The sequence below is a fragment of the Penicillium manginii genome (genome assembly GCF_028828005.1).
Source record: "Penicillium manginii strain IBT 31320 chromosome Unknown utg000004l:1.0-7231830.0:1.0-7236170.0, whole genome shotgun sequence".
Classification (NCBI taxonomy): Eukaryota; Fungi; Ascomycota; class Eurotiomycetes; order Eurotiales; family Aspergillaceae; genus Penicillium; species Penicillium manginii.
This window is the reverse complement of record NW_026643105.1, coordinates 5,231,347-5,255,112: the sequence shown is the minus strand read 5'-3', so window position 1 is coordinate 5,255,112 and position 23,766 is coordinate 5,231,347. Positions and strand designations below refer to the sequence as shown.

The 23,766-nt window shown below is 49.5% G+C and overlaps 9 protein-coding genes across 9 annotated transcripts; 6 read left to right on the top strand and 3 right to left on the bottom strand.

Moving 5' to 3' along the window:
• Positions 1-64: 64 nt before the first annotated feature.
• On the bottom strand, positions 65-1,568 carry N7533_005662 (Hsp90 co-chaperone CDC37; the record flags this gene model as incomplete). Its single annotated transcript, XM_057102312.1, has 2 exons — positions 65-554; positions 607-1,568. The coding sequence occupies 2 exons, from the start codon at positions 1,566-1,568 to the stop codon at positions 65-67; spliced, it is 1,452 nt and encodes a 483-aa protein (XP_056961942.1).
• Positions 1,569-2,007: 439 nt separating this feature from the next.
• Positions 2,008-4,387, top strand: mdr2 (ATP-binding cassette permease mdr2; the record flags this gene model as incomplete). Its single annotated transcript, XM_057102311.1, has 3 exons — positions 2,008-3,249; positions 3,304-3,939; positions 3,995-4,387. The coding sequence occupies 3 exons, from the start codon at positions 2,008-2,010 to the stop codon at positions 4,385-4,387; spliced, it is 2,271 nt and encodes a 756-aa protein (XP_056961941.1).
• Positions 4,388-4,908: 521 nt separating this feature from the next.
• Positions 4,909-6,337, top strand: N7533_005660 (nucleoside transmembrane transporter FUN26; the record flags this gene model as incomplete). Its single annotated transcript, XM_057102310.1, has 2 exons — positions 4,909-5,078; positions 5,173-6,337. 2 exons carry the CDS (start codon positions 4,909-4,911, stop codon positions 6,335-6,337), a joined length of 1,335 nt encoding a protein of 444 aa, XP_056961940.1.
• A 1,274-nt stretch (positions 6,338-7,611) lies between these two features.
• N7533_005659 (glycoside hydrolase family 47 protein) lies at positions 7,612-9,519 on the top strand (the record flags this gene model as incomplete). The annotated part of the gene is made up of 3 exons (XM_057102309.1): positions 7,612-9,098; positions 9,159-9,416; positions 9,474-9,519. The coding sequence occupies 3 exons, from the start codon at positions 7,612-7,614 to the stop codon at positions 9,517-9,519; spliced, it is 1,791 nt and encodes a 596-aa protein (XP_056961939.1).
• A 135-nt stretch (positions 9,520-9,654) lies between these two features.
• Positions 9,655-11,439, bottom strand: N7533_005658 (Multicopper oxidase type 3; the record flags this gene model as incomplete). Its single annotated transcript, XM_057102308.1, has 2 exons — positions 9,655-10,460; positions 10,518-11,439. The coding sequence occupies 2 exons, from the start codon at positions 11,437-11,439 to the stop codon at positions 9,655-9,657; spliced, it is 1,728 nt and encodes a 575-aa protein (XP_056961938.1).
• Positions 11,440-12,579: 1,140 nt separating this feature from the next.
• On the top strand, positions 12,580-13,275 carry N7533_005657 (uncharacterized protein; the record flags this gene model as incomplete). Its single annotated transcript, XM_057102307.1, has 3 exons — positions 12,580-12,730; positions 12,792-12,851; positions 12,920-13,275. 3 exons carry the CDS (start codon positions 12,580-12,582, stop codon positions 13,273-13,275), a joined length of 567 nt encoding a protein of 188 aa, XP_056961937.1.
• Positions 13,276-13,591: 316 nt separating this feature from the next.
• Positions 13,592-15,282, bottom strand: N7533_005656 (uncharacterized protein; the record flags this gene model as incomplete). The annotated part of the gene is made up of 5 exons (XM_057102306.1): positions 13,592-14,375; positions 14,437-14,579; positions 14,633-14,857; positions 14,918-15,022; positions 15,088-15,282. 5 exons carry the CDS (start codon positions 15,280-15,282, stop codon positions 13,592-13,594), a joined length of 1,452 nt encoding a protein of 483 aa, XP_056961936.1.
• A 1,874-nt stretch (positions 15,283-17,156) lies between these two features.
• On the top strand, positions 17,157-19,146 carry N7533_005655 (putative GABA permease; the record flags this gene model as incomplete). The annotated part of the gene is made up of 7 exons (XM_057102305.1): positions 17,157-17,315; positions 17,373-17,443; positions 17,531-17,644; positions 17,708-17,790; positions 17,858-18,259; positions 18,310-18,635; positions 18,679-19,146. 7 exons carry the CDS (start codon positions 17,157-17,159, stop codon positions 19,144-19,146), a joined length of 1,623 nt encoding a protein of 540 aa, XP_056961935.1.
• Positions 19,147-20,848: 1,702 nt separating this feature from the next.
• On the top strand, positions 20,849-22,951 carry N7533_005654 (FAD binding domain protein; the record flags this gene model as incomplete). The annotated part of the gene is made up of 4 exons (XM_057102304.1): positions 20,849-20,852; positions 20,971-22,074; positions 22,100-22,881; positions 22,940-22,951. The coding sequence occupies 4 exons, from the start codon at positions 20,849-20,851 to the stop codon at positions 22,949-22,951; spliced, it is 1,902 nt and encodes a 633-aa protein (XP_056961934.1).
• Positions 22,952-23,766: the final 815 nt, after the last annotated feature.

The following is a 23,766-nucleotide window of genomic DNA, read 5'->3' as shown; positions in this document are numbered from 1 at the left end:
GTGAAGAATATTTGCATGAATTCAGTTATCGCGTTTCGAATTGTTAATGGCAGCACTTTTAGATTCAATCCAGCTCCGTAACATCGCCGCCTGGCTCTCCAACATCTTCTTTACCCTCAGCTTCAAGCTCCTTCAGCTTCATCTGGCCTTCTTCCGTGGTGCTGTCAATGATACCTTCCTCGAGACTGAGCATGCCGCCATTTCCCAATTGCTCAACAACGACCTCTGCATCATCGACTGTCATGTTGCCGAGGACTTTGTTCACTTCGTCTAGTGACTCACTAGCCAATGCTTTCTGTAGGTCGGCAGGGAAAGCATCAAAGATCTTGCGCGCTTCGATTTCCGTGGGGTCTTGGCTGTTGGCAGCGGGGAGGTTGATAGTGATCTTAGTGTTGGGGTCAACAGCGTGTAGTTGGATCTGTTCCACGCCGGCAGGATCGTTAGATGCAGAGCTATCTTTGCTGAGCTCTACTGCGCGAGTCTTGATTCGGTTATAGGTATCGTTGACATCGTTGTTGAAGAGGGTGGAGGCACGGTGGGCTTGTGTGGTGATGCTGTAATTTTATCAGAAGGCTTCCTTAGAGTATATGTGGTTGAGATACGTACCGAGTAAAGAAGAGCTTGATACCATCGGGACCGAGGGATCGGCAATACTGCAAGAGCAGTCCTTGATGAACACATTGGCGGGCATATGCCTCATCGCCCTTAATTTGGCTGTTGAAGGCCTCGACAAGAAGTCCATCCGTCTCCTTCTCGGCGACAATTTGAGGATTGGCAGAGATAAATGACAGGTAAGAGTTATAGTCATTGGGCTTGAGAGCGGCAAACTTCTTGGCCAGCTCACTGATCTCAACATTCGCAGGGTCGTCATCGTCATCATAATCGACCGCACCGCTGGAAGCCTGGCTTGACGAGCCGGGATTGAGCAGCTCAACCTCTGTTTGCTTTCCCGAAGAAGCGGCCTTCTCCTTCTCCGCAGCCTTGGCGATGTGGGAAGTATTGAAACCTTCGTGCAGTGTATCGCTGGTAATCTTGCTTCCCTCCTCCTTCTCAAGCTCGGCAAGCCTTGTCAACAGTTCCTTCTGCAGATCCTGCACCTTAGTCTTGTGTCCTGTCACACCTTGAATATAAGCTTTGATTAGATTGTCGGGTTTGGCATCCTCGAGCTCCTGCTTGACCTGGTCCACAAGAGCACCCATCATCTGTGAGTATTTAGGCTGCTCCTTCTCGTGTGTATGAACCCCCTCCGGTGGAGGTGGGGCCTGGTCCTCCGCGGGCTTGCTGGCGAACTCCATGATGGTCTCGAAGAGGAACTCGTCCGGGGAGGCAGAAGTGTCTTCATGCTTCTTGAGAGTTTCGAGGAGCTTGTCGATGCGCAAAAGTAGACCGTCATTGATAATGCGCTCGTACTTGAAGGTCTTGATATCGTGGCGGCGCTGTTCGCGTTGCTGATGGATCTGGGCCTGCTTGGCGCGGATGAAGGAGCGCTTGTCGACGTTAGGATGAACCTCGACATCCGAATCATCGGAGAGCTCCAGTTGATCCCACTTGCTATAGTCAAGGACCATCTTGTGAGTAGCACGAGGGGGGCGGCGGGGTATGGTGGGATGGTCAGAGGAATGTGATGACAAACGGAGGTTCGCACAAATTCCCGTGAAGGGTATAAAGGAAAATGGTGACAGAGGATATAAATCAATCCACAGTAGGAAGAATTCTTGGTGTGAAAATCAGACTGACAGACGAAAAACAAGGCGCAAGATGGCTCAAATGACAGCTCGAGGAGCTTCCACGGGCAACGACGGGCTGGAAAAATGACTAAGCAAGCACTTGAGTGAACCTCCCCCGGCTGTCCGACTTTCCGACCTCCACATGCTACGGGGACGAAGTTCTTCACAAGTTGGAATGCCACTGCGAGAGCTTTCCTCTGAGATAATGGCCTTCCGTGACTCTCGGTGATATCTTTATTCCTATTACCCTTCCTTTATCGACAACATATTCCTTCCGAGGATGCGCGGTCTCCGGTTGTCGGCCTGGGCGCCGGGTGTCTGCTCTCGGCCGACGGCGAGACAGAGCCCTGCTCTGCGCCAGCTCTTCACGCAATCGAATACTACAGTATATCAGCCTGGCGACTTCAATTCTGCCAACCGACTCTTCTCATCTGCTTCGGGTGTCTTTCATGACACCGCCGGGGGTTCCCTCCGGCCAGCCGAGGTTCCGTTTTCGCAGCGTCGGAATGGCTTCACACATACCACTTCCACTTCTCGGATTCTTTACCAAACACGATCTCTAACCTCTACCTCCCGGCTCCTCCAAACGAAAACTCCCACACCATCTTCAGACCCCACTTCGAATCAACCCAATGGCACTGCAACCCCGGAAGCAGAGAAGAAGGAAGAGGAAGGATTCGAACTCTCTGAGAGGGCAGCGCAAGCAGCGCAAGTCAATCTACGAGCCAAATTGGCCAAAGATGGCTCCTCGGGCAAAAATTCTGGATTCGCAGAGATTTGGCGGCTATTCAAGATTGCGCGACCCGAAGCCAAAGCTCTTGGTTTCGCATTCTTCTTCTTGTTGGTATCCTCGTCTATTACTATGTCGATCCCATTCTCTATTGGAAAGATCATGGATGGTGCTACCAAGAGCGTCGAAGAGGGTGGTGGTCAACTGTTTGGTCTAAGCATGCCCATGTTCTATACTGCTCTAGGAGGAGTTCTGCTCATTGGTGCCGCCGCCAACTACGGTCGTATAATTATTCTCCGAATCGTGGGTGAGCGTATTGTTGCGAGACTCCGCTCAAAGCTTTTCCGCCAGACCTTCATTCAAGACGCCGAATTCTTTGATGCCAACCGTGTCGGTGATCTGATCTCTCGCCTGAGCTCGGACACAATCATTGTTGGCAAAAGTATCACTCAGAACCTATCGGATGGATTGCGGGCTGGTGTTAGCGGCTTCGCGGGTTTCGGTCTGATGGCATATACCAGCTTGAAGCTTTCCAGTATCTTGGCTATACTCCTGCCACCGATCGGACTTGGCGCTCTGTTTTATGGACGGTCAATCAGAAACCTCAGCCGCAAGATCCAGAAGAACCTTGGTAGTTTGACTAAAATTGCCGAGGAGCGTCTGGGAAATGTGAAAACTAGCCAGTCTTTTGCAGCTGAAGTCCAGGAAGTTAACCGCTACAACACACAAGTTCGCAAGATTTTCGATCTCGGAAAAAAGGAGTCTCTGATCAGTGCGACATTTTTCAGTACAGTAAGCAATCACAGTGGTCTCTCTATCTCTCTACAATTCGCTAACGTCTTTTAGACTGGCTTGATGGGCAATATGACGATTTTGAGTCTCCTCTACGTGGGAGCTGGGATGGTCCAATCGGGGGCTATCAGCATCGGGGAGTTGACCTCTTTCTTGATGTACACTGCCTACGCTGGCTCAAGCATGTTTGGCCTATCAAGCTTTTACTCTGAGCTGATGAAAGGGGTCGGTGCTGCAAGCCGACTCTTTGAATTGCAAGACCGACAACCGACAATCCACCCGACGAAGGGACTCAAGGTGGAGTCTGCTCGCGGGCCAATCCGGTTCGAGAATGTGTGCTTTAGCTACCCGACTCGCCCTGCCGTGGCTATCTTCAAAGACCTCGATTTTGAGATCCCGCAAGGTACTAATGTGGCTATTGTTGGCCCCTCTGGAGGTGGCAAATCCACCATTGCGTCTATCCTGCTTCGATTTTATAGCCCTACCGCGGGTCGTGTCTTGATCAATGGCAAGGATGTCAGTGGAATGAATGCCAAGTCTTTGCGCCGCAAGATTGGCGTGGTTGCCCAAGAACCTGTGCTCTTCTCGGGAACCATCGCAGACAACATTTCCTATGGTCGCCCCCACGCCACGCGGTCGGAGATCATCGCTGCCGCCCGCCAGGCCAACTGCCAGTTCATCAGCGATTTTGTAAGTTTTCCATTGATTCATTATATGCATGCTCTCATACTAATATTATTCACAGCCCGATGGCCTCGATACTCACGTTGGAGCTCGCGGGGCTCAGCTCTCGGGTGGACAGAAGCAGCGAATTGCCATTGCGCGTGCCCTGATCAAGGAGCCTGATATCTTGATTCTGGACGAGGCTACCTCTGCCCTGGATGCCGAATCAGAGACTCTCGTTAACAGCGCTCTTGCCGCCCTTCTCCGGGGTAACAATACCACGATCAGCATCGCTCACCGTCTCTCAACGATCAAGCGCTCTGATACCATCATCGTCCTTGGCAATGACGGCACTGTCGCTGAGCAGGGCAGCTATGAAGAGCTCAGCTCTCGCCCTGACGGAGCTTTCACCAAGCTTATGGAATGGCAGCTGAGCGGCGGAGAGGCCCAGAACCCCCCCTACTCGATCCGTTGAACCGGACGAACTCTACAAGCTCCAAAAGGAAACGGAGCCTGAATCGGACCTCGAAGAAGACGATGTTGAGGAGTCAGAGTCCGAGAAGAAGAAGGACTAGACTCACTCACAATTACATGTTTAAACAGCGCCCGGCTGGCTACTTTTTTTTTGGATACACCATCTCTCCTCATGCGCCTCAGCCTTCATGTGGATTTTTCTTCTCTGGCGATAGATATTAAACGGACACTCAACTGTGTATAAACATTGAGATAAATTTGACTACAAGTGATCCTCCATATGTAAGGGCATCGATGTGTAGATCGCCAAAGCATACCAGCCAAGTACATGTACATGCTTGAAGGTCTCCGCATTTGGCCTGGTCAGGTGCCGTGCGGCCCGCCCCCGCTGAATCATCCGCGGACCTCTCCGATAAACAGCTCAGCTCAGCTCACCTGCGCTATCCTCGTGGACTGTGCCTCTCCATATAAGGAATTCCTCCCAGCCTTCAGCGCGGAGGATGATTGTGGCATATTTACACTATGGACTATTTGCGCAGACTTATCGCTGAACCTCCGGCATACGAGCCGCTGGAGGATTCGCCGGAAAATGATGCCGGATCGGTAGAGGAACGACAGCGGCCATGGGCTCGCTTTTCGAGGCTGGAGTATGGCGTATTCTTCCTACTTGGAGTTGCAATGCTATGGGCCTGGTGAGTAGTACTCTCTGTGTTCTTGTCTCTTACCCACAAACATGAGCATGGGCTCTGGTCCTGGGGATCCGTCGCTCTGGCTAACATCATTAAGGAACATGTTCCTCGCTGCCGCACCCTACTTCCACAGTCGTTTTGAATCGAATGAATGGGCTGCAGCACATTATCAGTCCTCCATACTATCCGTTTCGACCGTCACCAACCTTGCCTCCTCCTATACATTTGCCCGATTGCAGAAGAATGTTTCCTACCCGTGGCGAATTACACTCTCGCTGCTGATCAATAGCACCATCTTCACTCTGTTGGCTCTCTCCACGGTCCTTCTGACAGATATCTCTGTTAATGTATACTTTGTTTTCGTTATGGTCATGGTTTTCGGTACTAGTTTTGCCACCGGGCTCAACCAAAACGGCGTTTTCGCCTATGTGGCTGGCTTCGGCCGGGAGGAATATATGCAAGCCATCATGAGTGGACAGGGTATCTCCGGTGTCTTGCCGTGCATTATACAGATTCTCTCTGTCCTCGCAGTGCCAAAGAATGCCTCTAGCGGACCGCAGGGATCATCGCCGAAATCCGCATTCATCTACTTCCTCACTGCGACTGGTGTCTCGGTACTTACATTGTTAGTTTTCCTATACCTCCTCAGGAACCGACCCAGTCCCAAGCCGAAGACCAATGACGACGAGAACGAGGATACAGCTCTTGTTGATGGTACCGAAGACAAATCTGTTAGTCTTTGGACCCTCTTCCTTAAGCTTCGGCATTTGGCATGTGCCGTGTTCCTGGTTTTCACTGTCACCATGATGATCTTCCCTGTATACACTTCCCGTATTCTTTCGGTCAATGACCCGGGCAAATCGCGCTTATATGATGCCCCGGTCTTCATCCCGCTCGCGTTTCTATTCTGGAACGTTGGTGATCTTACTGGGCGAATGGCTGTGGCCATTCCGACGTTGTCTCTCAGCCACCGCCCGTGGCTAGCTCTTATCCTGTCGTTCTTGCGGCTTGGATTCATCCCGCTGTATCTGCTATGCAACATCAATGGCCAGGGAGCATCGGTGAAAAGTGACTTTTTCTATCTTTTCATTGTGCAAACTTTGTTTGGCATGAGCAATGGATACTTGGCAGCGAGTTGCATGATGGGTGCTAGCATTTGGGTAGCTGCTGATGAACGGCACGCGGCGGGAGGATTTATGGGCATGATGTTGGTCGGGGGGCTGACTGCTGGTAGCTTGCTAAGCTTCGTGGTGGCCAGCTAACCTATTCAGACAAACTTGTTCGTTCTTGAGGCGACTCCCAGAACGTAGACCGCCAGATGGAAGTGATGATTTATGACTATTTTGGTAAATATTTCGGCTCTGGAAATGACAACCAATTCCGTTAGTTTTGATCACCTTTCTCCCTCTAACTGAAGTTGTTCCCCCTCTGGCTGCTTCATGCATCACGATCACTGGCATCGGCGAGATGACATTAAACACGGCCTGTGAGCTCATAAAGTGGAGTCCCATCGAACAGGATTCACTAGACAGCCAACTTCAAGTTTTCAAGTTCTCAACTTCTCTTGTGGGCGGGATAATACTCTGTGATGATGTTGACTCGGAGTTTTATGTGGTTAGCAGAATCAACTTGAAGATATGTCCTAGTACAGAACCTTAGAACATAGTTTCAATGTCCCCATACGGAGTAAAGTCAATGAGGATTCTCAAGAGAAAAGTCAACATGCAATTCGATTCCACCTGCCAATCCAATCGTGGCACGACAAAGAAAAGCGACCCACATAGATTGACCAGCTCCGCCACACTGGCCTCAAAGCTCTGCAGCAATCGGCTGGGCCACTTTTAACCCGATCGAGACAGATACAGGGGCTGTCTATGGAGTAGACTGATGGCAGCTCACGGGCCATACTTTTTAATATGGCAGCTAGGGCTAGGCAACTTGATGAGGTGCCAGCTACGGCCCAGGCCTAGAGCCTAGACTTTACACATAAAGACGCCACATCCCAAGAATACATGCTTGGACCCTGAAAGATCCTCCTTACGTAGGAGGTCGCATGTCATTTGCTTGCACGGGAAGGGAGCCACATTGCGGCCCCTTTACATGCCAAATCTCTCCAATCACTGATCTTCTGTTGTATCGCTGGACCCGGGGACGCGTGTCAAACGACTATCAGAGACAACCCTGTCGATCACCGGAGCTTCACAAGCCTTGCGCCCTCCGATCCCCTCGAAAGGCAATTCTTGACGTGATTTTCCCACATGGCTGCACTTCTGCCATCCCTAGCTCGCTTGCTTCTTCTCTGGGGAATTTCTAGACTTTTAGCGGTTTCTGATGTCTTCTCCACCTGCTGCGATGTGGTAGACTTTCTCCGTTTTTCTTCAAGACTACCTCCTGACTCTATTTCTCTCGTTTTTGAAGCTGTTGATGGCTTGTACACTCCTTCCCACCATCGCTATAATCATTGGATGATTGTCATTCCTTATAAAAACTCATCGAGTTCCTTTTCACAGTCTTGCAGCGTTATCCCACCTTCATTATGATATCCAACCGCAAGGGTCGCTCTCTCACAACAACGATATTATTTCTTTTAGTGGCCTACTTTTTCCTTGTGTGGCTGCCTCTCCACCAACTCTACTCTCACAAAGCCCAGCCGACTCCCATAGAAAAACAATGGCATAGGCTCAACAATATTCATATAAGTAACTCAACAGAGAGGTTTCCTGTTACCTCCTACATCCCCCTACCGACATCGCCAGTATCGATTCCCCGCATTCAACACGATTTTCCTGTCGAATCGCGAAGAGAGCGCAAGGCGAGGCTCAAGAAGCGGGAAACTATTAAACAAACATTTTTGCACGCGTGGAATGGATACAAGGACCATGCGTGGATGCGGGATGAGGTCTCGCCATCAAGTGGCAGGTATGAGGATTCATTTAGTGGTTGGGGTGCCACTCTCGTCGATTCCTTAGATGCCCTTGTCATCATGGGTCTCGATGATGAATTTGAATTGGCTTTGGAGGCGTTGAAAAAAGTCGATTTCACGACAACTCCGAGCTCCTACGTCAACGTCTTCGAAATTGTTATTCGCTATATGGGGGGAATGATTGCAGCTCACGACCTCACTGATGGTAAACACCCCATCCTACTTCAAAAGGCCGTCGAGCTTGGCGAAATGATCTACAACGCATTCGATACGCATAATCGGATGCCCCAAATGCGCTGGGAGTGGTCTGAATCGGCGCAAAACTTGGAGATTCAACCTGGCGAAGTCACCAATCTCGCAGAACTGGCTTCACTGACGGTTGAATTTACCCGACTCACCCAATTGACCGGCGACCCAAAGTACTACGATGCCGTTCAGCGGATCACAGACGTATTAGAAAAGAACCAAAAAGAGACTCGACTACCTGGACTGTGGCCGACAATTGTCGACGCCGATCATCTTTGGTTCGACAATGCCGAATTCACGCTTGGCGGATGCGCTGACTCGGCCTACGAATACCTGCCAAAAGAGCATATTCTTCTCGGCGCGCAGACGGATCAATACCGCAACATGTACACCGATGCGATCGAAGCGATCAAGAAGCATATGCTATTCCGGCCCATGCTCAAGGACCAAGACAAGCAAATTCTCTTCACTTCAAATCTGGTAATCAATCGAGGTGGCAGTGTCCACAAAGAACGATTTCTCCAAGAGCATCTGAAGTGCTTCCTAGGTGGCACTGTCGGTCTCGCAGCGAAGGTCTTCAATCGCACCGAGGACATGTCCATCGCGCGAGAGCTAACCGACGGTTGTATCTGGTCCTATGATGCCATGCCCACCGGGATTATGCCTGAAGCAATGGAAGTTGCTGCGTGCGACGACGCGGACAATTGCCCGTTTGATGATGCCAAGTGGTATGAGGGCGTATGGGGTGACCAGCTGAAGACGGACAGCGAACGACATCAAGTACAGAAGTTGATCAAGCATGAGCGCCTCCCAGCCGGTGTGACTGTCCTCCGGGATTCAACATACAAGCTTCGGTGAGACACGATCGTTAACGAAAGAGAAAACTTCAATGAAACTGACAATATTTGCTACAGACCCGAAGCCCTGGAATCTATCTTCATCATGTACAGAATTACTGGCGACAAATCGCTGCAAGATGCCGCGTGGCGCATGTTCAAGAACATTGACAAGGCAACACGCACCAAATTTGGACATTCGTCTATCGAAGACGTTCGCGACAGCGAGCCAAAGTTGAGTGACAAGATGGAAAGCTTTTGGCTCGCCGAGACGCTCAAATACCTCTACCTCATATTCTCAGAGCCAAGTCATATTAGTTTGGACGACTATGTCTTGTAAGCTACGCTATCCGAATACCTATTATATTCTGAGGCGCTGACCGTTTACTTTAGGAGTACCGAAGCCCATCCTTTCAAGCGCCCCAGCGGAGGCTTCTAATTGCGACCAATTAGAACTTTTTTGTCTTTTCTTGTCGGCAAACGATATCGGCGCGGCGTTTTGGAAATGAGCGAGCAAATAATTTCTCCGAGTCTTTCATGTCTCTATTCTATCTTGTGATACAAACTTGAAACTTCAGATTCCATCATCATCCTGCTCAACTGTTGCCTCCGTCGTATATGCAGTCCAGTTCTCACAAGTGGAGTTGAGAGTACTATAGTCAATTAGCTTACGAGCTTCTTCCCAGCGTTCCAGAAACTGGATCGCGAAGCCTTCTTCGGTGTGCCAGCCAATATGGCAGTGCATAAGCCACGCTCCGGGGTTATCAGTTTTGAATGCCACGACAAGGTAACCCGAGCTAGGAAGCACTGCGGTGTCACGACGAGGTGGGTTGGTTAAAGTAGTTATGTCCGACGAACTGTATGTTCCTGTGCCCTGGGCAAGAATGAAAAAGTCGTGCCCGTGGAGGTGGATAGGGTGGGGAACAGTAAGGGTAGTCTCGATCACGACATAAGACCATTCGTTGGCTCGAGGAAGGTGTACCACACCACTGGTGTTTGTGAAGGAGGTATCGTTGTTCCAAATCTGGAGCAAAGTGGGATTATCCCAATACACCTGCATCGAGGTCCCATTCATTTTCCAACGGAACAGATTCTCAGAATTGGATCCCAGCGTGACAGGTTCACTGGCATTGTAATACGGTAAAGATGCACTCTGTGATAGGTAGGGGACGAGGTCAGACGAGTCCATATCATCACAACTATCCGTATAGGAGTATGCGGTTGTGGTAGGTGTCGAAGGACTGCTGCCGTAGTACACTATTCCTTTAATGTTGTTCGTGCTATCATTATCCGAGCATGCTGACTGGGGAATTGCGCGCATCCAGAAGCTCTCATTCCCAGTAGATTGATCTGCATTGACAACAACATCGTATCGTTGGCCTATGTGTAATTCAATTAGCACTATCCCGGGAAAGCAGAGGATTAGTATTTGCTTACCCATTGCTATGCTCAAAACTGTAGTTTTGAAAGGCTCGATGGGAACAAGATCCATGGCAATCACAGTGAGCGTATGGTTGTCAATTGAGAATTTAAAGTGCGTATCAACCGCGGCATTCACCAAGCGGAAGCGATACGAAGTATCGGCTGTGAAGGAGGTGTTGAAACGATATCCCGTTTGGCTTGTGGAATTATCGTCCCCGTATACGTTGGTGCCGTTAATCAATCCATTGTCCAGGGTTGGAGGTCCATTTGACTGGGCTGAATCGTACATCTCATCAACAGTTTGGTGGGTCCAATCGTTCAAAAATAACATTCCTTTGTCCTCGTCATAATTCCCGGATGCTGGGCCATTGATGATGATGCCTCCAAAGACACCCTCCCAGGCTTGCAACCCAATATGCGAATGATACCAGGTCGATCCATACTGTGTGGCTCTCCACTTGTAGGTTGTTGTCTTGCCTGGAGCTGTAGGGCACTGTGTGATAGAAACAACACCATCATTGGGGTTGGTATAGTTCTGACGAATACCATGGAAGTGAATACTCGATCCATTCTTCGCAGAGGCAAGGCTATTTGTCACATGCACAACAACTTTGTCGCCCCAATCAGCCTGAATTGTAGGGCCGGGGATTGACCCATTGACTGCCATGGCTGTCCGGGAGTACCCGTCAGGAGCAACTGTGACCTCTTGAATATCGAAATAGTACTCTCGAGTCACCCCAGTATCTGGCACCACATCGTAGTAATTTGTGCTCAAGTCATAGTTGCACCAAGTTTTTCTGTCACTGGCAGAATTTCCTGAACAGGCATCGCGCCTGTGAGATACATGTCGCGCCCAATAAGGACTAACATTACGACCATGCATAGATGTAGCCGAGGCGACTCCCACGAGCGCAACAAATAGTGAGAAGTATCTCATGGCGCACGAAGAAGGCTTTACCACTTTGTAAGAAAAAGATAAAAATAGATACAAGAAATAAAACGGAAATAAGGAGCGGCTCGATATAGTTAGAAATTGTGCAGAAGAAAGCGAATGATAGGTTTCAGAAAACAATTAGAGATTTCGAATAATCTACAGAGCTTTATAAAAGGTAGATAGGTTGCATTCATCAGTGCAGCAGGACCTTTCTATGTCGCGTGCCCCATATACTATTGACTTTGGACCCTCAACTCGTGGAGCTGAATGCGATAGAGACATGTGGTTTCGTATATCTTACTTTTTATTGGCCTCCATTATGCGTAGAGGACCGCTAAGCAAAGTTTGAAGTCGTAATCTTATTGACGTTGACACTCGGAGAGGCTTCGGCGACAAGTCAATTGGTAGGCTATTTTTATTCTGTCTGGGCACTTGATTCTTTGATCTAAAAGTTGGCATCGTGCAGATCCGATCCGGTCAAATATGCATAATAGTGGACCGGCACCAGTCTGGATCCTACCCCGACGGGGCTTGGAAGTACAATTGCGCGGCATCAGAATCAGTGAAAATATCCGGATATTTCAAAAGGTGCTTGCGTGAAACAATTGGACTCGTCGATCATTGTACTAGTACCTATCGATCAAATAAATCAATATTGATTCTACATTCGCAGGGTTGAGGGCTTGAAGCGCATGAGAAACAGCCATCTTGAAACCACTGTCCAAGCTTTTAATACTCAAAGCTATTACCATGGAGCAAATAGACACTAAGCTTTACCTTTCCCCATAAAACTTACTGGGATGAGCCGGATGGCTTCAGGTACCCGCAGCCATGCCGAGACAGACGTCAGCTAACGCGCGGCCCGGAAACCAAGTTCTCCCGCACATTCAACTTGAACATAAACATTCAAGGTGTAGTAGGTCAATAGTGTCCACGATAGCTCAAAGCCTCCAAATTGAGTTTATTAGACTATTGCCTAACGGGTGGCCCGACACGTTCCAACGCTTTAAATACCGCGTCTCTAGTGCTACTCATGAAACTTGGTCGAATCTACAGTTACTAAGATCGTTAGGTCGCCGACAATTATAGATTGAATACTATTCATTTCTTCAAATATCTTCTTCCATCATTTTCCACATCTCAATGTTCATTTCCTCGATCTCGTTTGCAGCGCTTAGCCTTCTTGGCTCGGCCTCTGCATTAGCCACTCGCGATGCTCCCGATGTGAATGAAGAGTTTGGATTGTATGCCTATGGCGCCTCCATAGGTGGACTTTCACTTTTTTACGCCGAAGGTACGAACCTTTTCAAATACCCAGGTGGTGAGACATTAAGCATGGGCTAATGATTTCACAGGCAAGGCTATGATTGGTGATCCTAGCAACTCGACTGCCGCGGATGCCGCCCCTGTTTCTTGTAAGAATTGAGACATAGTTGCTTGCCAATTGGTGATTGATTTTACATCTGACATTCAAAAAACATAGTTACTCGCGCTTCAGCATCCTCCTCTAGTTCCTGGATCGCTAACCCGAACGTGACCACTGCTAGCGCCAATTCGAGTTACAGCTGGTCGGATGAGATGCTATACATCCCTAGCTCTTCTTCTTCCTCTCACGAAATGGGCTTTACCTCCAAGAAAATGGCCAATGAGAGTACTACTGGATTCATTTTCTACGGTCAGTGGGTGATGGTTGAAAATGACTCTGGTGATATCTCTTCTAGCTTTTACATCCGGTCATCTTCTGCTGGTGAAGGGGTTTATTCTCTGGTCTGGAATGTCACTGATGATGATACGGCTATTCCAATTTCTCTGCGCTCTGCTAAGCCCTCTAATTCTTGAGGCTAGTACTGGGTAATGGGGCCTGGGCTAATATATACTAGTACAAGTAGTACCTAGGTATTATTACCACTCCGCTATGCTATTATACTAGTACTAGTATTACAAGGAACTTGAATATGAGTAGATTGCTATATGACAGGAATTTCAGATTGGCACCTACTAGTACCTAGGTGGTATGGAGATTCTATGTGAATTAATAGTATGGAACCTTGTGGGCTTGGAGAACTTGAAGGTAATTGGAAACTGGACTTCTTCCCTCGATGGATGTACCTAGGCATACACTCCGCAGCAGTGTAGGTTTGATCGAACTTGTGGCTTATACATAAGCCATCGCATCAGTGGAACTCTTCTTAGAAGGGCCCTGTCCTCTCCGACGCGCATCATCATACTCATACTGAATTGAGTACCCGACCTCTTTCCTAATAACCATTCGATCAGAATCATCACTATCGACTATGACCTCACTCTGCTGGCGACCATGTTGTCGTTGAAGTTGAGGCATGAGTTCAATTGCATCGACGTCTAAAAGGTCCTGATCGGGCACTTGCCTCCTGGCTCCTTCTTTTCCTTTCTGTGGCTTCGGAGGTGGCGGCATAATCGGCTCATCAAGAGGAAACATTGACCGTCGTAGTGGTGTGCGGATTGCAGGTTCTCGTCCTTGAGGAGGAGCCCGTTTCTGTGTATTTCCGTCCTGGCAAAGATTTTCCTTCGACGAGGAGCGTGGAATCGCATTGATCGCCCTAGACCAAGGTGGTGTTCCTGCCGTGCCTGCCCTTTTCCTTTGTATTCGCGACATTGACATCGACCTTGATGCTGAATGTGAATTTGATCCTGACCCCGAGTTGGATCCCGATCTTGAGCTCTCCTTTGTACCCCGAGATCTGGAAGCGCTGCTTTCCAATGTGGAGTCCCCTGCTGTCCCATAGTTTGTACTGACGGCTGCCATGAATGGGCGAAGGCAGAAGACGCTGCATGCGACCAGTGCGTAGTGAACTTGGACTTGAAGCCAAAGTGATGGTTCGATCGCTGCGACAGTAACATCGGGTTCGCCGAGTGCTGCGTGGAGTTTCGAGATATGAAGAACTGTGAAGACTATAAGTCTAAAGATTGAAGAGCGTCAGTCAGTGTATCGATAAGCCCAATTTTATAAATGTTACTCACGGGAAGCGAAAGATAAAAGCAAAGCCAATAGTAAGCTTGCGCCTCAAATTCATAAAAAGCCCCTTCAGCAGGGCAACGGCGAGTACGAAAATTATAACCTCTGTAATAGCGTCCACGGCAGCAATGAACTGCCAACGTCGGTACTAAAAACCATATTAGTGCGCGATCAAATATCTGTCATAAAGTAGAAACAAACCAGATTCCGACATTGCCCTCCTTGTGACCTCCATGGTTTGTTAAGCTCGCAGTTGACCAAAAGGATAAACAAAGCTGGAATCAGCCAAGCCGTGCAGAGGACCAACGTAGCCGCGGAAGCTCTGTTGTGTTCTTTTTGAGGAGTGAGTCGGAAGTAAATAGCAATTACACAGCATTTAGAAAGGTAAAGAATTATCAATGCGAAAACATCGCTTGTTGCAACCAGCTAAGTTGGAACTGAGTTAGCTTTTTGAGTTAAAATTGCGTCAGGACAGAGCTTACTTACTGCTTGAATTTGATTCAGCCGACTTTCGTCCAGCAAAGTAATCGATGTACCAAACCCTATAGAACAGGCGTAAAAAACCAGTATAGCTTGCAATGTAGCCATTATCTAGCGAGCGAGATCATTTTAGCTAATGCATATTGGAAAAATCCGTCAACTGTCTCGAAACTCACTGTCGCCCCCAATAACACATAATCATCTCGTGCAAAAGGCGGAATTAGATATAGTCGAACATATAGCCGGATCTGAAAGCAAACTAGCGAAATCACCAGCCCCAGTGCCGTCGTGATAATTATGTACGCAGCACGGTGATATTCGTCAATAACCTCAAAGGGCGGCGACTGTCCCGGTGGCACATAGGGGCCCATCGTGGGGGATTCGGGGATTCACTTGAGCGAACAACAACTTGTACCATAAAGAAAGGAAATGAGTGAATGGAGCTTATGAAAAGGACCATGAGTTTGGAGAAGAGACGCCCATGTGCACAGAGCGGGACTCGAAGGGGAGGGCAGGCCGACTCGAAATCGAGGTATATACAGCGTAGCAATCACTTAGTAGTGTGACGACTCGGATCCTTGGTGACGAAAGACGAACGAACCGCTAGTATAACGAATGGAGAGGCGCGATCAACCAGGGATTCCTAGAGACCACGCAATCAAGATTTGGCATCGACTGGTAAGACTCAGTTGGTCCCGGTTCAAGAAGCGCTGGAATAAAATGAAGCAGGAAGCTCCATCCATTGAGGAGGGAGCACCAGCTTCACTTACTCTGGTTATGCTTTTCCACGCCGAGAAGAGTTCAGCGTGACATACTACATAGTATTACCATCGAGACATCCCTTTCTAGACAAGAATGAACTAAAATAACAATAAAAAAAAGTCGAGATTGAAGAAAAAATAGAAAAAAGCAAAGAAAAGCCAGAAACAGAAGCAATACTATGCACGATATGCTAAGATTGTGTATCTCCGGCCAGCAATCTTTCTGATATAGCTTACTCTTTTGAAACAAGGCATAACAGCCTCCCCTCACGTCTGAGACCGCCTGCGACCGTATGACGGTCCCTTTCCAATCCCTCGGCCCGACGCCATTCATACACTGGGCATCAACCAGCATGCCAGCTCTGTGCTCGTGGGTCCGTTGGGCAGCTTTCCGATAGGGTGATATGGTTCTTCCCCTTTGGACAAACATGCGAGGGGTGGCGCACTTAGCCGGCGCATTCTCCCTTGGCTGGTTCGGTTCAAGTTTGCAGTGTGTTGGTTTTCGTTTGGCTAAGCATCAGGGGATGGGATCGTGATTCACGCAGGGATCTGCCATTAGCGTGGGTGATAGGTCACAAGGCCGGGTGTCGGATCTGCTTTGCAAGCGCGGCCTGCCAACGGGGTGCAGGACCTCGGGACCAAGGCCATCGAATTCATTTTCGAAGTATATCCACTTACTCCATACCGCAGAAGCAATTCGTTTACCAGGTGGAATCTCACCAAAAGTAGACAGAATTTGAAAAGCAATAAGGTTGTCAATGCATGTCTACACTAATTGAGGCTCTGGAACACATCACACACATTGATTTTGTTCGATAATACTTAGTTGCCTTCTCGTAAGGGACAAATGCAATATTCCCCCTTGGCATGCAAGGAGTCGATAGCTTCATCGCCCATTCTTTAACATCTTCCAAAATTCAAGGGGGAACCGATTGCCCTCCGTCCCAACGAAAATGTAATTTCGAAGCGGTCCATGCTCAGTGCAACATGCCCTCTTCTCGTCATCTCAATCAAACATCCGATGTGTCATGCAAATCGTCTGGAAATCTGCTAGCACCTTCTCTCCCCGGGCTTTTGCCCACATGGCTGGCGGGCGAGAATTCCTCCTGGCCACGCCTTGCTCCCACGTCGATACCACGCTCGAATCCTGCCGGTGAATTTACTCCAATGCGCCCGGTAGGATCACAGCTTGCTGGTCCTTCTCCTGGGAACTGCTATTTTGGGTTACGGCTCTTTGTTAGTAACTTTGACTTCGCTGGTTTTTTACTCTCTCTTCTGGCTTGAGGAGATCTCGTCTTTCCTTCTTTCCTTTCTATTTTCCATATACTGGCTAGCTTGGACGGTCGCGCGACGTGCAATTTCTTGAGCCGCGCTGCAAAAGGCCATTCTCATTCTTGCCTGCTGGCCCGATTTCCGTGATTATCATTCGATCATCTCCTTCTACCTGTCCAGTCTAGGCCGGATTTGGCCCCCACGCCAGAAAGATGGTCAATACTTATATGTCAGGGAACGAGTCGCAGATGACGGACACCCTAACTGATCTGGAGGACTTCCCCCAGAAGGGCCACGTCGCGCCCCGATATATGGGTACGTTGGCTGACCAGAAGGATATGAGTGCGCTTGGACGAGTCCAGGTTCTGCGAGTAAGCATTGCCTGATAATTGCTTTTATCTGATAGAAGGGCTAACGCGTGGAAAAAGAGAAATTTCAAATTTATTTCCATTGTTGGGTTTGGCTGCACGCTGATCTGCACATGGGAGGTTATCTTGACGTTTGTCACCCCTTCCACATGGCTATTCGCCTTCGGGCTATTTCTTGGCGATAGATGTGCATACTTATCATAATATAACAATAATAGATTATTAGCCGCTGGATTGACCGATGGCGGAACTGCAGGTCTCATATGGGGCTTTGTTGGTGTATCCATCGGCTTCACCTTGGTATATGCCAGCATTTCTGAGATGGCCTCGATGTATGTGACATCCTGTGAGATTAACCAAAAAACTACTTCCTCGCGCTGACTGACGCAAAATAGGGCTCCCACTGCCGGCGGACAGTATCACTGGGTGTCTGAATTTGCACCAAGAACGGGACAAAAGTTTCTTAGTTATATCACAGGTATGTGCGAATTTCCGCTCTCTCTACGCTACGAGATTAATCCATGACATGCTAAGATCTTTGTCAGGTTGGCTCTCTGCAATGGGATGGCAATGCGCAATTGTCTCGATCGCTTATCTCGCGGGGACTATTATTCAGGGTCTTATTGTGCTCAACCACCCGGAATACGATTTCCAGCGATGGCACGGAACAATGCTGGTGATTGCTATTTCGACTTTCTCGATTCTATTCAACACCTTCCTCGCCAAGAATCTCCCGTTCGTTGAAGGACTTATTTTGATCGTCCATGTTATCGGACTATTTGCGATTATCATTCCACTATGGGTTCTTGCGCCTCGCAATAATGCCCATGCTGTGTTTACCACTTTCCATAATGGAGGTGGCTGGCGCGATGCCACGACAGCGACCTTTGTTGGTCTTTCTACCACCATTACCTCGATGCTCGGCTACGACTGTTCGGTGCATATGTGTGAGTAAATGGTCCATCTCGTGAGGGTAACTTGTACTTACATTTTGTAGCCGAAGAAATTAAAGATGCGTCGGAAACACTACCCAGAGCCATGATGTCCTCTGTCGCGGTAAACGGCGTCTTGGGATTCATTATGTTGGTGACACTGTGCTTCACCTTGGGCGAAGTAGATGCCGTCCTTGAAAGCCCGACCGAATTTCCCTTCATTCAAATCTTCTATAACACGACAGGCAGTCTTGCCGCAACAAATGCAATGACTGCAGTGCTGGTGGTAACACTCACCGCAAGCACGATCACCGAAGTAGCGACCGCATCACGACAACTCTGGTCCTTCGCCCGTGACGAAGGACTCCCATTTTCGTCTTTCTTTGCATACGTGAGCACGCCGGTCCAAGGCTTCAAAAATCACTTTCAAACAGGCCCAGCTGACTGTACTGGCAGGTTACACCAGGATGGAACATCCCGCTGAACTCGGTGATGGTATCGTTGGGGGTGACCATTTTACTCTCTCTCATCAACATTGGCTCTCCGTTGGCTCTCAATGCGGTTATTTCGCTGACAATCACCTCGCTTTTGTCTGCATATATTATTTCGATCGGTTGCGTGCTTCTAAAGCGTCTTCGGGGCGAACCGCTTCCGCCTCACCGCTGGACACTTGGTCGGTTTGGTCTGGCGGTCAACGTGGGAGCACTGGCTTTCCTGTTGCCGGTATTCGTTTTCGCCTTCTTCCCTTGTCGACGCCGGTCACTCGTGAAACTATGAATTGGGGCGTCGTCATGTACGTTGGCGTCATTGGATCGGCGTCCTTATACTATTGGGCCAGAGGGCGGCATCATTTCATTCCGCCCGTGGCCTTGGTGAAGAGAGAAGGCACTTCAAGCTTCTAGCCTGTATCAGGTATGCCCAGGTGCCAAAACGTGAGGCTCAAAGGAAGTACTTAGGTACTACTTAGGTACAAGCGAAAACGAACCATGCCGGAGTGGCTTTGTATACCCGCGGCTCCGGCTATGATGACCATTTTTACTTTTTTTTTCTGCACTTTTTTTTTCGACATGTACTTAATTTTATTGAAGACGCCTGGCTGCCCAAGTCTGGAGTACAGACACCAGCTCTCCGGCCAGGTTGATGATATGATGTGACGTCAAGTATATAGAGGGTGGACGGGGGTGAAGGCTCGGATTTCCACTTCCGACCGAATTCAATCAATCTTCAAGCCCTTTCAATTTCCGTTCTTCCGATCTGGCGTGGTTCAATAATCCCTGCCACATGACGTGGTGCTAGGACCAGGGAGACTCGAAACATAACCTGAAAGGATTCGAACCGATTTCAACCTCGGGTCTTACTTTCATGGCTTATGGCTCGTGTTTCATTTCGGGGGAAGGTATGGCCAAGGTTTCCCAGTCTCGACCGGCTGTAAATTAAGTTATCAGATGGCTCTGTTCTCTGCCGAGCTCTTCCCGAGACAGGTAAGGTCCAGAAATGTCACACAGCCTGATTCATCATCTGGTTTCTTTCAGCCCGCCCAGTTCATCTCGCTTGCACACGATCCGAGCAGCTAGGGGATGATCTAGGTACCTGCAAAAGTACCCCCTTTAATTCGTTTCTTTTTCTCACTGAGCCTCCATAGGTTCTAGAAGGACCAAAGACCCACTAAATGGCATGTTTGGAGCTAAGCCTTAGCAGGGGATGGGCAGTCCGTACCGAGAGCCAAGCGACAGGGATGGGCTAGAAACCGGCAGGTCGGAAAGTGGGCATGGTGGGCACAGCGGGCGAAGGAGAGTGGAGGAATTCAATGAGGAAAAGGGGGGGGGGATCATAAAGTACTCCATATGGAGTGTACAAAGAGTGGGCAGACTGAGGCAGGGATGAGGCAGTGAGCCAATGATTATCAGATTGATTGATAACGGAATCGGTCGGCCCACTCCGGAAGTCGGCTTCAGATGGGATGAGTGGGATCATCCTGATTTACTCCGTACTTTGTAAAGTATTATTGTTTTGTTACGAGGCATGTTGTCATATTATTGACGATAGTGAGTAGATAGCACTCTATAGCATTACTATTACCTGTATGATTATGATTATGATGCTAGGATAGCTCATTCCGATACCGGTCTAGGTATAATAACCCAGAAGCAGCCAGAACAGATAGAACCCACCCTGGGGCACACAAAATTACGGAATCACTGTAAAGTACTAGTGTACATGCACGGTCGATCTGGGGCCGTGTCAAATAGTCCTATATCCAGTAATCAAGTCCCGATTTCCGACCTGTGAATGTTTTAGTTTTGAATGTGGCAAAATCAGATAATTCCCGGACCAGATTTGGCGTGCACTTCCGCCTCTTCTCTTTTCCTTTTCCCACTTGCCTTTTCCACCTGCCGAGTCTCCTTATCCTTATTACTTCCAGTATTTCCAATACAATCCTTTGGCTCTTTTCGAATATTATCTATCCGTTCTCCATTCTAATAATCTACGACTCCTTGAACCACACCACCTCTCTTTCTCCTCCTCTATCCTCCTCTACCCTTATCTTCCATCGCGGCGAGACCCGCGACTCCACCGGCCCTCGGTTCTTCGCTTCCGTCCAACATGGGTACGTGTGAAATCTCTCCCCTTCCTCTTCCCCAATCCCAATCCCAACCCCCAACATTGCAACCTCTCCTCGCCCTCTTAAAGTGGTCAATCCTTCTTACCTCTTCCACTCGCCATAGTCCACGCCACCGAGCCAGCCATCGTCATGCCCTCCTCGACGGTGGCCCGCCCCCGCAAGGGCACTTTTCAGGAAATCCCCGTGTCCTCCACCTCCCACCCCGATAATCCTATTCCCGAAGAGCCTCGAGGCGTTCGTTCCCTTTCAATCACCGATTTCAATTTCAATGGCTCGCCTGCTTCCTCCCAAGAGACTGAATCCAGCGGCAACGATTCCCCCGCCACCCCAATCACTCCTCCCGACCTGCAGACCCTATCAATTTCGGAAGATAATGCTGGCAAACCCACCGGTCGCGCTCGTCGCGCCTCGACCATCCTGATTTCCCAGAACTCGGATGATATGCGACGGGTGTTGGAGAATGTTGGCACAGGCGGTACCCAGAAAATCGAGTCCATGTGCTGTGGTGGGGGTTGCTGCCGGGGTCGCCCCCTCCAACCTCTGGACGGTCCAATCTCAGGCTTCAATTCCATCACCGCACCAGATAATGACGCTTTCGAGAGTCTTGGTCTCAATGTCGATCTCCTCACCTTGGATAGCGAACTCTCCAACCTTGCCCCGCTCCCGGAAAAAACCGTATCCTTCTCCCCCGCCCCCGCTCACGCCGACGACATTCAACTGGGCCCCTCCGATCACCCCCCACGCTTCGTACAACCCCATCCTCCCTATGAGGTGTACCGCGCTCCTCTCCACCACACCCGTGAGCTCACCAAGGGTGGGGCTGAGAAGCGTACTTACCACTTCGACATCGATGTCACCGACTACCCCGCCGAGAGCGGCATGGTCGATTTCGTCGTGGGTGGTGCCATCGGCGTTTGCCCAAAGAACAAGGATGAGGAGGTGGAGGACATTCTCAACCTCCTTGGCGTCCCCAAGTCCATGCGTGACAAGAAGGTTCTCATGCGGACCACCAAGGGCCGCTGGCCCACCATCTGGGGCGACGATAAGCCTCGCGAGCTGATCACCTCTCGTCGTGAGGTCCTGAGCTGGTGCTCTGATATTCAGAGTTACGCCCCAACCAAGGCGCTCTTCCGCACTCTGGCTGAATACACCTACGAGGAGAATGAGAGGAAGATTCTCGAATACCTCGCCTCGGCCCAAGGTCAAGGTGCCTTCTGCGAACTACGCACCAGCTCCCACATCAGCTTGTCTCAGCTTCTCCACGCCTTCCCTTCCTCTCAACCCCCCCCTCGACCACATTCTCTCTGTCCTGAACACTTTGATGCCCCGTTTTTACTCTTTGTCCCAAGATCCCATGATTTCCTGCCAATTCAAGGGCACCGAATGCCGTCGTCTCGTCGAAGTTGCAGTCACCGTCGCCGAGTCTGATGACTGGCGTAACGGTACTCGCACCGGCGTTGGATCTGGATACCTCGAGAGTCTTGCACGTAAGGCCATTGCTGCCCAAGCTCGGGGCGAGAAGGTTGACATCCACATCCCCATGTTCCGTGGTCTCATGGCCAACCCGCTTGCCACGCGCTTCGCTTCTGACGGACCCATGCTCCTCATCGGCGCTGGTGTCGGCATTGCACCCTTCCGCGGTTTTGTTCAGCGACGTTTGCAGTCGGCCAACTGCGCCAACAAGGTCTGGGTCCTCCAGGGTGTCCGTGATTCTCTTCTCGACGAGCTCTACAGTGGTGAGTGGGGTGTGCATGAGGACAAGGTTCGCACTGTGGTTCAGAGCCGTCGTGGCGAGAGCCGCTACGTTCAGGAGGAAGTTCGTCACCAGGCTGACCTTGTCTGGTACGTCATCAATGCGCTTGATGGCCGTGTCTTTGTCTGCGGTAGCGGCAAGGGAATGGGTGAAGGTGTTGAAGCTGCTCTCGTCGAAGTTGCCATGGCTAAGGGCAATCTCAACTCCGAGGAGGCAACTCTCTTCTGGCAGCGAAAGAAGGAGGCTGGCCAGTACATTGCTGTAAGTTTTCCGCCATGGATCTGTCTATCCAGAATTGCTCAACTAACTTCCTTTCTAGGAAACCTGGTAATCTTTATTTGGTCCACACTGGAGCCAAAGTGTACCTTTTACCTCATCGGTTCCTGCGCGTCAATCTTTTGACCCTAGGCTGCCGTTCACTCATCCATCATTCGCAAATACGATGTACATAATTCGATCCCTTTTCGACGCTTCCTTCACTTTGACTTTCTGCATTGCATTTCCCATGGCCTCATCTATCCATTTCTCTCGGTGATCACGGTGGCCGGTCCAGCAAAGGGAAACCGAACCAATCTTTGATAGGTTCCCTGTCTCACCAACCCTTTCTTCGTGTATTTTAGCGGGTCGGCTTTCTCTTTTTAACAAATTTTCTTGAACTTCTTTATCTCTTGCCTTGGTCGTCTCTGCCTGCGGTTCTTGTTCTGCAAGTATCAACCTTTCAGTTTCGGTCTCTGTTTCTGCACCCCGGTTTTCATTATTTTATACTAGAAGCCCGAATATCAAAGAAGTCTTACATATGCTTTCATTTGTTTCATTTGGATTATAGGACTACATACTCTACGTCCCATGCATGTCGATGTTCAAATTGTTGAGTGTTGAACATTTATCAACTTTAGGGACAACGGTACCGGGCAGGCACCTACTCTCCTAGTACTCTCCCTCCAAATCACCCAACCCCAGCCTTATTTCAATCTTCACATTGCCCCTCCATCTACCCCACAGTAGGGCATGAGATCATCCAACCCCGGTCCCTGGCCCCCGCACTTCGCATGGGGAAATTCTACGAGCGCAAGCCGGTTGACCGGGCCGGTGCGCGATGTCGGGCATTTAGTATGAGTCACGTGGAGTTGTATAAAACCGGAGAAG